General features: G+C 41.3%; 1 protein-coding gene across 2 annotated transcripts in view; it reads left to right on the top strand.

Moving 5' to 3' along the window:
• IPO13 (importin 13) overlaps nt 1-14782 on the top strand; it is a 64467-nt gene that overhangs the window by 12705 nt on the left and 36980 nt on the right. For both annotated transcript variants that reach the window (XM_070745036.1, XM_070745035.1), the window contains exon 2: nt 8243-8979. In XM_070745036.1, the coding sequence (XP_070601137.1) occupies nt 8243-8979 (737 nt within the window). The remainder of the gene's footprint in view (nt 1-8242; nt 8980-14782) is intronic.

Here is a 14782-nt window from a genome sequence, read left to right as displayed (position 1 = left end):
GGTTTGCATTTTTTAACCTATCAGACTAATTGCTTATTAGTAACCTTATTAGTTTGATTGCTTATTAGTAACCTAAGAATAGAATAGAATTGTAGAATAGAATTCTTTATTGGTCAAGTGTGATTGGACACACAAAGAATTTGTTTTGATGCATATGTTCTCAGTGTACATAAAAGAAAAGACACATTTGTCAAGAATCATGAGGTACAACACTTAAACAATATTAATAAACATCTTAAGGATACAAGCAACAAGTTACTGTACAGTCATACAGTCATAAGTGGGAGGAAATGGGCGATAGAAATGATGAGAAAAAACTACTAGTAATAGTAGTGTAGACTTGGTAAAAAGTCTGACAGTGTTGAAGGAATTATTTGTTTAGCAGAGTGATGGCGTTCGGGGAAAAACTGTTCTTGTGTCTAGTAGTCTTGGTGTGCAGTGCTCCATAGTGGCGTTTTGAGGGTAGGAGTTGAAACAGTTTATGTCCAGGATGTGAGGGGTCAGTAAATATTTTCACAATCCTCTTTTTTGACTCATTATTTATTTATTTATTTATTACTTAGATTTGTATGCCGCCCCTCTCCGAAGACTCGGGGCGGCAGTATACAGGTCATGCAGTATACAGGTCCTCAATGGAAGTCAGGTTGGCAGCAATTGGTTTTTTCTGCAGTTCCAATTATCCTCTGAAGTCTGTGTCGGTCTTGTTGGGTTATAGAAGTGTTGTATGTTAAGATTACCTATTGCTCCATTCATGACGATAATCATGTTACTTGTATTTTTACGATTTGCATTGTTCTGTTTGTTTCTTAATATGATTTGATTGCTTATTAGTAATCTATGACTATCACTAAGTATTGTATTTTATGATTCTTGATTAATGTACTTTTTTTCTTTTTTTCCTTTAATGTACACTGAGAGCATATGTACCAAAGACAAATTCCTTGTGCATCCAATCACAATTGGCTTCTATTCTATTCTATTCTGTTCTGTTCTGACATAATGTCATTCTTGCTGACACTGATTCGCATTTATCCATATTAATGCCAAGTTCCTCAATGTGAGAAAAAGCTCATAGACTCATAGAATTGGAAAGAGACATTTAGATAGTCCAATATTTTTGAAGACTTTTTTTCTTTTAATCACTCTAACAATATCAGGGTTATCAGCAAACATGAGTACTTCACAGTTTACCCAAAGAAGAAAAGCACTGATGTCAATGCCAGCCTAGATGGGGGACGCCTACTGTTTACTTCATTCAGTTGAAAGAGTTATACATTTATTTATGTCATTTGTTCTGAAATCAGTTGCTTATTTAATACTTTCCTTATCCTACCATTATTAAGGTTTGGGATGTATTTGAAGATTGCACTGTTTGTTGAACATTGCAACTAATAGCTTGATATACACACAGAATATAAGAGTTTGTGGGTAGTAGGCTAAAATGCTAATATTAGCCCCAGGTAAGATTTTGATTATAACAGGATTTATTTATGCTAATACACTTGCAAATGCTGCAGAGCCAGGGCATTGCTTAGCAATCTTTCCTCCTCCTTTCCAATTTGTCTGCATCCTGTGTACCATAGTAAAGAGGTCTAGGACTTTGCCTGAATGAGAAGATGATGCTTCTGTTGCTATGGTTCCCGTTGCTTAGTGGCAATTGGCTGCTGAGAAAATCATAATATTGGGTCAATGAGGCAAAGTAGGAAAGTGACCCAGAATGCTTTTCAAGGAGTAAGTGGAAATCACAGCAATGACAATAGCAACAAAGCTATCCATGTCCTGTTGGGGATAATGGGTAAATGGGTTAGGAAGCTATACCTAGAGTCTGACCAGTATCTATTGTTGGCCTCCTAAGATCAGATTTATTTCAGTGTACTATACTACTTCCAGCCATACTGTATCTTAAATATGTATATACAGGGTGCATTCCAAAAGTAATGCAATTATTTTTTTAAAGTAATTTATTGAACAGATTTGCACAAACACTTAAAATTCTTCAAAGTACTTTCCTTGGGCCTCTCTACACATTTTTTCCAGTGACTCTGCCATGACCGGTATGCGCCCTGGAAGGCATCTTCTTGCAAGGTCTTCATCACGGCTGATTGGATCTCTTCTATGGGCAAAAAACGGGTTCCTTTCAGGGCTGCCTTAATTCGAGGGAACAAAAAGAAGCCTGCAGGGGCGACGTCAGGACTATGGGGGTGGATGGGGCAGCATTGGCACCTGGTGTTTGGCCAGGAACTCGCGGACTCATAGCACGTTGTGGCAAGGCGCGTTGTCGTGATGGAGTTGCCAGGTAGCGGAGATGTCTTTTCTTGTCCTGATGACCCTTTTTCGGAGTTTTTCCAGCACATCCACATAGTAGGCAGCGTTAACTGTCTGTCCTTGAGGAACAAACTCTTTATGGACCACTCCTTTACTGTCAAAAAAGACAATGAGCATTGTTTTCACTTTTGATTTCCTCATTTTTGCCTTTTTGGGCTTAGGGGACTGATCGGTGTACCACTCAGAGCTTTGGCGTTTTGTTTCTGGGTTGTATTCAAAAACCCAGGTTTCATCACCAGTGATGATGTCCAAATAATCAGGTTCAATTTCTATATGTTGCAAAAGTTCAATTGAAACCATTTTTTTCGTGACACGGTCAGCGTGCTGAGGTTTACAATAACTGACGTCCTGCCGCTTCCACAGCTTGGAGAGCACTGAGACCAGTTTTGCGGCAAAGCTTAGCGTCCCCCACACCTACTCCAAGTGCTTCGGTCCCATTCCGACCAATAGGAGTGGCGCGGGAAATTCAATTGCATTACGTTTGGAATATGGAACCGGGTGGCGCAGCAGGTAGAGTGCTGTACTGCAGGCCACTGAAGCTGACTGTAGATCTGAAGGTCAGTGGTTCAGATGTCATCACCAGCTCAAGGTTGACTCAGCCTTCCATCCTTCCGAGGTGGGTAAAATGAGGACCCGTATTGTGGAGGAAATATGCTGGCTCTGTTAAGAAGTGCTATTGCTAACATGTTGTAAGCCACCCTGAGTCTAAGGAGAAGGGCGGCATAAAAATCAAATAAATAAATAAAATAAATAAAATGCACCCTGTATATACAGTATATCACTTTCATATGGGAAAAATATGAAGGGAGGAAAATGGCCTTATGTGGCTTCCTCAACTTGTTCTGTTTTCAATTCTAGATCTCTATTTCAGTGTCCTTCTATTGTTCTACTATTCTCCTACTACCAAGAAAATAGTGTCCTACTATTTTCTTGGACTCTGATTATAAGGATTCTGTTTGTTGTTATTTACTTGGTACTTTCAAGGAAATAGGTTCACCACCCCGAGTCTTCGGAGAGGGGCGGCATACAAATCTAATAAATTATTATAAATTATTATTATTATGTTCTTGCTTTATTAAAACCTAAAGCAACTTTGGAAGGAAGAAGCAGTTTGCTAAATCTATAAAGCTTATAACAACTGTTGCTATGCTGTTTCTTAAATACTCAAACCTAGAGCAGTCAGTTTTTATCCAAACTCCTAAACAATACATGGTGTATATCCAGTGCAACCTGCTTGATTTGTGAGAAAAGAAATCTATCCTGTGTTTTTGAATGCTGAGTAAAGCTTCAGCAACAAGAACATTACCCAACAGCTGAAGTATTAATCTACCATGTCTTTAGTGCTCATAAGGTTAAAGCTATCCCAGTGGTATTTGTGTGCAGAAGAAACCTCACTCTGTTGCTTAGGGGAATCTACCCTGTGTGCTAGTTGCTACAAGGTATAATGTTACAATGCTTACTGTCTCTGCCCTTGGTCCAAGAATAGCACAGCATTACAGACCTCCTTATGACTCCTCTTTCTGTATCCATCTCCCAAGTCAAAAGATTGAACTTAAGGAAGGTCAGCTCCTTGTCAGGCTATATCCATAAAACTGATGCGATAATTGTGTAGCATTTATTGTTAGTGGTAAAATACCACTGTTGCTGGTTCTGTTGTGGCCTTGCTTCCCCTGTTAAAATGTAAAGAAATGTAAAGGATACCATGTTAGCTTAGAAATATAAATTGTAGATTTGAGCATTGCAACATGTAGTCTCTGCAGTCGGACATATAAATTTGAAAAAAAACATACTTTTGCTGTCTACTTTTCTTATATGATGGGAAAACATGGGAGAAAGGCAGCCTTTGATCATCAACACATACTGTATATGTTAGGATACATGTTTTGTTTTGAATCAGTTTGTGCTTTTCAATTTTCAGTTTCATCCACTTTTCTATTTAGTTTGAAGGTGCCATTCGGGTATCTTGCAGAATTATTTTGAATCACAGTAAATAATTTGTTGTTTGTTTATTCATCCAATGTATATAGCCACCCACCTTGCACAACTGACTCTGAGTGAAAATTAAGAAACGTATCAGGAAAGACTTAATGAACTCAATCTGTATAGTCTGGAGGACAGAAGGAAAAGGGGGGACATGATCGAAACATTTAAATATGTCAAAGGGTTAAATAAGGTTCAGGAGGGAAGTGTTTTTAATAGGAAAGTGAACACAAGAACAAGGGGACACAATCTGAGGTTAGTTGGGGGAAAGATCAAAAGCAACATGAGAAAATATTATTTTACTGAAAGAATAGTAGATCCTTGGAACAAACTTCCAGCAGACGTGGTTGGTAAATCCACAGTAACTGAATTTAAACATGCCTGGGATAAACATATATCCATCCTAAGATAAAATACAAAAAATAGTATAAGGGCAGACTACATGGATCATGAGGTCTTTTTCTGCCGTCAGTTTTCTATGTTTCTAAAATGGAAATTTAAAAAACCCATAAATTTAATCATAACAATAAAAAATAAAAATAAAAACTGTCGGGACTCCACGCAGGGCCTAGACCCAATGATAGAAATACTGTATTGCAATCAGAGTACATGTGGCAGTGGTGGTTTATTCAGACGATAATATAGGCCAACATATAGTGAAGATATTATTTACAGGATATACAATATATTCATAATATTACACAGTAATTATAATACAGTCCATAATACATCTCTTTTTCGCACACAGCAAGTACATAGCATTACATATATAATCTCCTTCACACACAGCCAAGATATAATATATCATTCAGCATTAGCACACAGCTTATTCTCTTATTAATACAGCATATAATACAATCCTAACACATAGTAGGTACTAGACCAAGTAGCACACAGCAATTACATATATTCTCTTATTAATAAATGGAACCTGGACACACCCCTCCCACCGGCCCTGTATCATCTCTGTTTACCTATATGCAACCATTGAACAGTCGTAATCCAGTTTTGCTTTGTATATGTGGTTTTATTCTTTGGAGACTTTAAGATACAGATTTTTTAAACTGCTTAGTCAAAAATTAGTATTTGACTACTATTTCTTTATTGATAAGGGCCTGCTATGGAAATAAATTATATATACCGGTACATATAATCTACAGACATGTGCATATAGATGGGATGGGATGGGATAAGATAAGGTAGATATGTACAGATAGTCCTTAATTTACAGCCATGAGCCCAACATTTATGTTGTTAAGCTAGGCAGTTATTAAGTGAGTTTTACACTGCTTTATAACTATAACTATTTTTTGGCCCAGTTATTAAGAGAATCACTGCAGTTAAGTGATTTCTGTGGCTGTTAAGCAAATCAGGCTTTCCCCCATTGATTTTGCTTGTCATAGGTTACAGATCTCATGACTCCAGGATGGTGCAGCTGTCATAAATACGTACATGTCTTTGCATTACTTGCAGGGCGGCCTTCTGCCGTATGCGTCCCAGCAACCGATTAAATCCCATAGAGTTGGTCTTCTCCAGGTCCCATCAGCTTGGCGGGGCCTAGGGGAAGAGCCTTCCCTGTGGAGGCCCCTGCCCTCTGGAATCAGCTCCCCCCCCGGAAATTTGCACTGCCCCTACCCTCCTTGCCTTCTGCAAGAGTCTTAAGACTCACCTATGTCGCCAGGCTTGGGTCTCAGCCCCCTGGCCAATGAAATGAGATGCATACTGTATGATTGAATCGGTATGATCGTTTTTAAAAATATTTTTAGATTTTTAGATTGTAATTTTAAATTTAAATTTAATTAGGTTTGCCTTCTGTGTTGTATTATTATATTATATGCTGTGAGCCACCCTGAGTCCTTGGAGAGGTGCGGCATACAAATCTAATAAATAAATAATATCAGTTGCCAAGTGCCCAAATTTTGATTGCATAGATGCAGTAACAGTCATAAGTGTGAAATCTGGTCATAAGTCACTTTTTCAGTGCCATTGTAACTTCGAATGGTCACTAAATGAATGTTGGTAAGTTGAGGACTACCTGTATGTATCTCCTGAGGGATGGCAGACTGCTGTTCTTCCATGTGGAACTGAGAAAAAAAAATTTCTATAGCAACAGCATTTAGATCAGGGGTCTTCAACCTTGGCAACTTTAAGACTTGTGGACTAGAACTCCCAGAATTCCTCAGCCAACAAAGCTGGCTGAGGAATTCTGGGAGTTGAAATCCACAAGTCTTAAAGTTGCCAAAGTTGGACACGCCTGACTTAGAGTAAAAAATATACCACTTCACAGTGCTTTTACAGCCCTCTCTAAGTGGTTTACAGAGTCGGCATATTGCCTCCAACAATCTGGGTCCTTATCTTACCCACCTTGGAAGGCTGAGCCGGTGAAACCCAAACTGCCAAAGTGCTGGCAGTCGGTGATCAGCAGAAGTAGCCTGCAATACAGCAGTGTTTCCCAACCTTGGCAACTTGAAGATATTTGGACTTCAACTCCCAGAATTCCCCAGCCAGCATTTTCTGGCTGGGGAATTCTGGGAGTTGAAGTCCAAATATCTTCAAGTTGCCACGGTTGGGAAACACTGCAATACAGCATTCTAACCACTGCACCACCGCGGCTCTTATACAGTTGAATGAAATGTTGCATTTAGCTGAAAAGGCTTTAATTTTCAGATTTTCCACAGTGATAGCAACACATGTACTGCACTGTAGTTTGTACTTAACCATTGTAAAACAAGTTGATTTTAAAATGGAGATAGAATAGACAGGAGAGATACCTAAAGATTTAAACCTTATACAGTGGTACCTCTACTTAAGAATGCCTCTACTTGAAAACTTTTCTAGATAAGAACCAGGTGTTGAAGATTTTTTTTGCCTCTACTTAAGAACCCAACCCCGGAAAAAATTCCCAGGAAATTGGAGAGCGGCACAAAGGCCCGGCCAGTTTCCTGCCATTCCCCCTTTAATCCCAGCCATCTGGGCTGCCAGAGGAGCCTTTTGGTGGTGTTTAAGGTGGCTTTGGTAGTCCAGAACGAACGAAGCATTTTCCTTTAGCAGCCAGTGTATGGGAGGCAGTGTATGGGAGGCAGCCTCATGCCGGGTGTATTAGAGGCGCATGCTCCTCCTCGCCGCCTCAGAGTCCCTCTTTTTTTAAAAAAAACTTTAAAGTTTTGGATTTTTTTGATTCCCCTCACCTCACCTTCTTCCTTCAGCAGTGACTGTCCTCCTCTTCTTCTTCCTCCTCCTCCTCCCACCCAAATTCCAAGGTTTTATTTATTTCCTGATGGGTTTGCACGCATTATTTGCTTTTACATTGATTCCTATGGGAAAAATTGCTTCTACTTAAGAACATTTCTACTTAAGAACCTGGTCACAGAACGAATTAAGTTCTTAAGTAGAGGTACCACTGTAATTCATTTTGGAGGAAAAAAGAATTAAGGCGAGAGAGGTGTCTAACATCTGGTCCCCTTGTTTCCCCCCCTCCTTTTTCCACCCGCCTCTCTTCTTTTGCCTTCCTTCCCCATATTGTTACAAACCACCTTCTTTGTCAAATTATAACAAATATTTTTCACTCCAGATTATGGTATTGCACTGTAAATAATCTCATGTAGCCCAAGTCTCTTCTTCTGAGAAACTGAGCTTTTTTACATGTCCTTGCTTATATAAATCATCGGTGTTTATATTATTTTCTGATTACAGCAATGTGTTCCATCCACTGATGCAATGATGAAATAACAAAGATGATACCTGTGTTGTAAAACTGAACTTTTATTCAAAGATTTATCAAAGTCTGGTCAACAGAAACACGTCTCTTAGACCATTGTCCTGTTGAGCCCTCTATCCTATGGAGAAGTTTTATGTTTTTAGTTTGATTCGTTATCATCCTGGGTTGTTTTAGAATGTAGAAAATACTGAACCATTTATTGTTTCCTGCTTTTTTTAGGCACTCCACCAGCTATATTATGACCCCAACATTGAAAACAAGAACCTGGCCCAGAAATGGCTGATGCAAGCTCAAGTATCACCCCAGGCTTGGCACTTCAGTTGGTTGCTTCTTGATATGGACAAGGTGCCTGAGATCCAATACTTTGGGGCCAGTGCCCTCCACATTAAGATTTCACGCTACTGGAACGACATCCCTGCTGACCAGTATGAGAGCCTGAAATCACAGCTCTTCAGTCACATAACTCGTTTTGCCAGTGGTTCCAAAATTGTGCTGACCCGCCTTTGTGTGGCATTGGCTTCACTAGCGCTGAACATGATGCCAGAAGCTTGGCCATGTGCTATTGCTGACATGGTGCGCATGTTTCAGGCAGAGGACTCTAATGTAGATGGGCGAGCACGCTGCCTTGCATTACTGGAACTTCTGACAGTGCTGCCTGAGGAATTCCAAACCAGCCGCCTGCCCCAGTACCGTAAGGGGCAGGTACGTAGTGTCTTGTCACAGGAGTGCACGTGCGTGTTCCCTCTGCTAGAACAATTGTTGCAACAGCAAGACTCTCCCGGTTTCATTAAGCAGAAGGTGCTGAAGTGTTTCTCCAGTTGGGTGCAGCTAGAGATTTCTTTGATGGAATGCGAGAACTTAATCCAAGCATCTTTCACGTCTCTGCATGATCCAGAACTCTTCGACATTGCTGTGGAGGCGATTGTCAATGCCATTTCCCAGCCTGATGCTCAGAGGTAAGAATAGTTTCACTTTATGAGCTCGTTATGGTTTAAAACATTTGCAGCCTTAGGTATAAACTATTTATTTCCACACACAGAGATCAAGTGTCATATTTGATTAATAGAACTTTCTTCAGCCATCTTGATTTCATTGCAAAAGTGTGTGTACATTCTTGTAGCGTTCTTGGACAAAGAATGCAAGCGGGTAAATCCAGTACATGAAGTTTTCAAACGTTCTTGAAAGAAAAATCTTGGTAAGAATAAAGAATTTTATTGGAGCAACCCTTTAAAAACAAGCGTTATCATCTTTGCCACCTTTCTTTTCATTAAACCGTATTTTATTTTTACAAAAACCTTCTAGCGCAGTGATGGCGAACCTTTTTTCCCTCGGGTGCCGAAAGAGTGTCTGCGTGTGGTATCACACATGCTCGAGTGCCCACACCCATAATTCAATGCCTGGGGAGGGCGAAAACAGCTTCCCTCACCCCCCCAGAGGCCCTCTGGAAGCCGGAAATGGCCTGTTTCCCAACTCCTGATGGGCCCAGTAGGCTCATGTTTTGACCTCCCCAGGCTCCAAAGGCTTCTGTAGAGCCAAGGGAGGGTAAAAATGTGCTCTCCCATACCTCTGGAGGCTCTCTGGAAGCCAGAAACACCTTCCCAGAGCCAAAAATCAGCTGGCCGGCACACACATGCACATTGGAGCTGAGCTAGGGTAACAGCTCACGTGCCAGCAGATATAGCTCCACGTGCCACCTGTGGCACCCGTGCCATAGGTTTGCCATCACTGGTCTAGCATTTTTATTTAGGTGAGAATTATCAGTAATTAGTTTCCTTTGAAACAGACCTAACTAGCAAGCATCAAAAACCAACCACAACAATAGTTAATTTATAAAATTACTTGTTACTTGTTTTTTGATTGGGGAGCAAGGTTTACTGCTGATTTGATCTGCTTTCAGAAATATTTTTAACTTGTACCTCTGGTATCTTATTTGCAAGTACTACTGCTTGAAAGTTCTTGCTTTGTACAACGTGGGGAAAACTGGAGGAGCTAAGAGATTGTTTGAGAAAAGAGAATGATTCAGTTTGTCTTCACTTAGGTTCACTATTGCCTATAATTTAGTCATCCATTTAGGAAGATACATGAATTGTGTTGATAGAGAAATTGAGAATTATGTCTGCTTCAGAAAATGGACATGATTAATGAGATTTCATCTGTTGTGATTATACTTGTGATTTTATGAGAAAATATAATATACAACTAGGAATGTTGGAAGATGTAATTAGCAACTGAGACTTTGTGTCTAGACTCTAGATACTCTTTAACTTTCAATCATAATTGATTCTGAAATTATGGTTGTAGGTCATTGTGTTTTCAATCGAGGTATTATATGATGGCTGTTTTTAGAAAGATCATTAAGGAAATGCCATGGTCATTAAGCAAGCCAGCAGAGGTTAAATCCATTTTCCCCACTGGGAATATTTTGCCCCAAAGTGAAATTAAACACCAGAAACAGGCAAAATGGCACAAGTTAAAAGCATGTGAATGTGGGTCACTACAAATGGCTATGAAGGTGAGTCTGTTGTCAAACTCCTACAGTGTAATCATGTGACCGTAGAGGGGGTTTATGAGTGTGTTTTCTGGTCCAAGCTTATAAATATGCTTTTCTCAGACAGTCACTCATGCCCTCATCACCTCGAGGTTCGACTACTGTAATGCTCTCTACATGGGGCTACCTTTGAAAAGTGTTCGGAAACTTCAGATCGTGCAAAATGCAGCTGCGAGAGCAGTCATGGGCCTACCTAGGTATGCCCATGTTTCACCATCACTCCGCAGTCTGCATTGGTTGCCGATCAATTTCCGGTCACAATTCAAAGTGTTGGTTATGACCTTTAAAGCCCTTCATGGCATCGGACCAGAATATCTCCGAGACCGCCTCCTGCCGCACGAATCCCAGCGACCGATTAGGTCCCACAGAGTGGGCCTTCTCCGGGTCCCGTCAACTAAACAATGTCGGTTGGCGGGCCCCAGGGGAAGAGCCTTCTCTGTGGCGGCCCCGGCCCTCTGGAACCAACTCCCCCCGGAGATTAGGACTGCCCCTACTCTTCCTGCCTTCCGTAAACTCCTTAAAACCCACCTTTGCCGTCAGGCATGGGGGAACTGAAACATCTCCCCCTGGGCACGTTTAATTTATGCATGGTATGTCTGTGTGTGTGACTGTTAGCATATGGGGTTTTTTAAATATTTAAATATTTTAAATTTATCTGATTGCTTATGATTTGTTTTTTTTACATGTTGTGAGCCGCCCCGAGTCTTCGGAGAGGGGCGGCATACAAATCTAAGTAATAAATAAATAATAAAAACTCCATGCAAATGGCAAATCCTCCAGATTAAGTTTATTGTCCGGTATCTTCATTTCAAGACTTACTGTTGAGATGAAATTCCTCAGAGTTTATGTCCATAATCTGTCCCATTACACGTAGGCAAAAAGAGGCTCATTTCTTTCTTTCTCTCCCCATCTTCTTGCTTTACATGGTCCTTTGTTGAGATTTTAAATGCCCACTGGTGTGCATTGCAGCCTAGGTATAGCTCGATGGCCAATAAGAACACGTAGATGTGGTCACATATCATGGACCAATTACCCAGAGGGCAATCTCCCACTCCACCCCCCCTTAATGCAATCTCTTAAAGCAGTGTTTCCCAACCTTTTTTGAGCCGCGGCACATTATTCACATTTTCAAAATCCTGGGGAACATTGAGGGGGGGGGCGCAAAAAAGTTTGGACAAAAAAAATATCTCTTTCTCCCTTTCGCTCTATTTCTCTCTCCCTCCCTCTTTCTCTCCCTCCCTCTTTCTCTCTCTCTCCATCCCTTTCTTTCTCCCTTCCTTCCTCTCTCTTTTGCTCTTTCTCTCTCCCTCCTTCCCCCCTCTTGCTGTCTTTCTTTCTTTCCTTTCTTTCTCTCTCTCATTCTGTCTCTCTTGCTATCTCTTTCTTTCTCTCTTCCTTTCTCTCTCTTTTGCTCTTTCTCTCTCCCTCCTTCCCCCTCTTGCTGTCTCTTTCTTTCTTTCTTTCTCTTTCTCTCTCTCTCTCTCATTCTGTCTCTCTTGCTATCTCCTTCTTTCTCTCTTCCTTCCTTCCTCTCTCTTTGGCTCTCTTTCTCTCTCCCTCCTTCCCCCCTCTTGCTGTCTCTTTCTTTCTTTCTCTCTCTCTCTCATTCTGTCTCTCTTGCTATCTCCTTCTTTCTCTCATCCTTCCTTCCTCTCTCTTTGGCTCTCTTTCTCTCTCCCTCCTTCCCCCCTCTTGCTGTCTCTTTCTTTCTTTCTCTCTCTCTCTCATTCTGTCTCTCTTGCTATCTCTTTCTCTCTCTTCCTTTCTTTCTCTCTCTTGTTCTCTCTCTTCCTTCTCTGCAGAGGCCGGCAAAGCTTTTCCGGGTAGGCTGGCTGGGGGATAGGGCGCGCGCGCGCACGCACCCCCGACGTTCCAAAGAACCTTCTCCGACCTCCGCTGTGAGAAGGTTTTCTCCGAGCGCTCGCCGGAGGAGCTGGAGAAAGGGGCAGATCGAGCGGGAGGGCGGGAGGGCGGGCATCATTGGCGAGAAGCCAGGGGCGCGAGGGGAACGGAGGCACTGGGGGGTGGGGGCAGCCGCAGCGCCGGCCTCCGCACTTTCATCGCTCCCCACCCCAAACTCCAATGCCCAGCTCCTTGCGCGGCACTGGAAAAGGGTGCTGCATTGCCGGCTTCTACCTCGTGCTGCCAGGGAATCTCCAGCTGGGCAGGGCTCTCCTTAAGCTCTCCTTTTTCCCTAGGAGCTTGGCGGCACACCTGGCTGTGTCTCGCGGCACACTAGTGTGCCGCGGCACACCGGTTGGGAAACGCTGTCTTAAAGAAACATCTCTTAATCCAACCTAAATATCCCTCTATTCTACAAGCACAGTGCGCATGCATTTGTTGTAGCTCCAAAAACAGATAGTAAGTAGCTCTGCAAAGGTTCATCATACATTTGAATGGTGCTAAAGCAACTGTTCTAAGTCAAGGACTACCTATATAATTTTCTTCTTGTCTTTTCACTCCCCCCCTTTCTCCTGTCCATGTTTCTTCACAATAGAGATAAAGTATATGAGCAGAAACCTTGATCAAAATATGTTTTTTTAAAAAACTGGTGCTATGATTCCTCCTTGGATTTATTTTATTTATTTGTTTGTTTGTTTGTTTGTTTGTTTATTTATTTATTTTGTCAAATAATGATAGGGTGGTAATTTGTACAAATAAAACATTAGATAAGTAATGATAAAAAGTAACAGAAGACAATAGGACAGGGACGGTAGGCACAGTGGTGCGCTTATGCACGCCCCTTTAACGATTATTGGTGACAGATATTTTACATTTGGATATGTATAGTATATTCAACCTAGAGAGGAAACTTATAGGGAATAAAATATTAGTTCTGGTGCTTCGGCTCTGGATTTTGCCTCAAGGTTTTACTCCTGAAGCCTTTTCCAATGATGGATATAGCCACAAGGCAGTGGAGGTTTGCAGTCTGAGTTTCTCTTCTCCTAGTGGTTGACCAGGGCGTCTTTCGTGTTTTGCCATGCTCTTAGTGTACCACATCGCTTGCAGAGACCGCCTTCAAGACTGTTGACCTATTCTAGTAGGTCATTTCATCTGCTCAGTCTGCCAGAATCCGTCTTCACATGCTCGGGATAGAAAAGTCCCTATCTCACTGAAGGGCAGGCTACTCTCAGCCTGGTTTGGCCAGCCTGTCGGAGCTGTTGCCTGGGGTGTGGCCGCTGCGCATGCTATAGCTACTAAGAGCCACAGGTGAGAGCTGAGTGACAGGTGGAGACCAAAGGCGAACAAGCTGCTCTAAAAGCTGCCCTAAATGAGCTGCCATAAAAGGACATGACATTCCCTTACACCAGAGGTGCTACCCGTCTCTGAGCACTTGTACAGCCTATATACCTGTACAGCCATGTTCTGATAACTCCTGCAACATAGTGGAACTAATCGTATTGGCCTTTGCCATTCCATTGGATTATTTCGGAGACGTGAAGAAGGGGAATCTGTTGCTTGGGTAACATATTATCCTCCATATTAACCTATCTAGGCTTCGTGCTCTGCGGAGTCCAGAGCATGATACCGTGGTCTTCCGAGACCAAAGGATGCCAATGCAGGATTAATTAATAAAGATGTAAGGAAGAAATGATCCAGGATTGCTTAGCTCTTTATTCTTTCTGATTTATGTTGAATTGGATTACCATTGGTTGGAAAAATGTTTTAGTTCAATTATCTTGTCTTTGTGTTAGTTAGTCTTTTCCAGTATTTTAAAAGTGTACTTTTGCATTTCTGTTTTTGCACATAGCAATGCAGAATGGTTTCATTTGAATTGCTCCTTAGCCATATAGTACTTTTATTTCCTAACCCTCTGTAACCATTCTTACTTTTCATCCTCCCAGACCTTTATGTTACTCCTAGCTTCTAAATTTCAATTACCTTATTTTTATTTTGTAGGATGTTATATATTACAGTGTTCCCTCAATTTTCACGGGTTCGAACTTCACGAAAAGTCTATACCACGGTTTAAAAAAAATATTAATTAAAAAATACTTTGCGGTTTTTCCCCCTATACCAAGTTTTTCCCCGCCCGATGATGTCATATGTCATCGCCAAACTTTCATCTACCTTTAATAAATATTTTTTTAAATAAACTTTAATAAATAAGCATGGTGAGTAATAATCTGAATGGTTGCTAAAGGAATGGGAAATTGCAATTTAGGGTTTTAAAGTGTTACGGGAAGGCTTGTGATACTGTTTGTAGCCAA

Source organism: Erythrolamprus reginae, chromosome 3 (assembly GCF_031021105.1).
Source record: "Erythrolamprus reginae isolate rEryReg1 chromosome 3, rEryReg1.hap1, whole genome shotgun sequence".
Classification (NCBI taxonomy): domain Eukaryota; kingdom Metazoa; phylum Chordata; class Lepidosauria; order Squamata; family Dipsadidae; genus Erythrolamprus; species Erythrolamprus reginae.
This window is presented reverse-complemented; position numbering and strand designations above follow the sequence as displayed.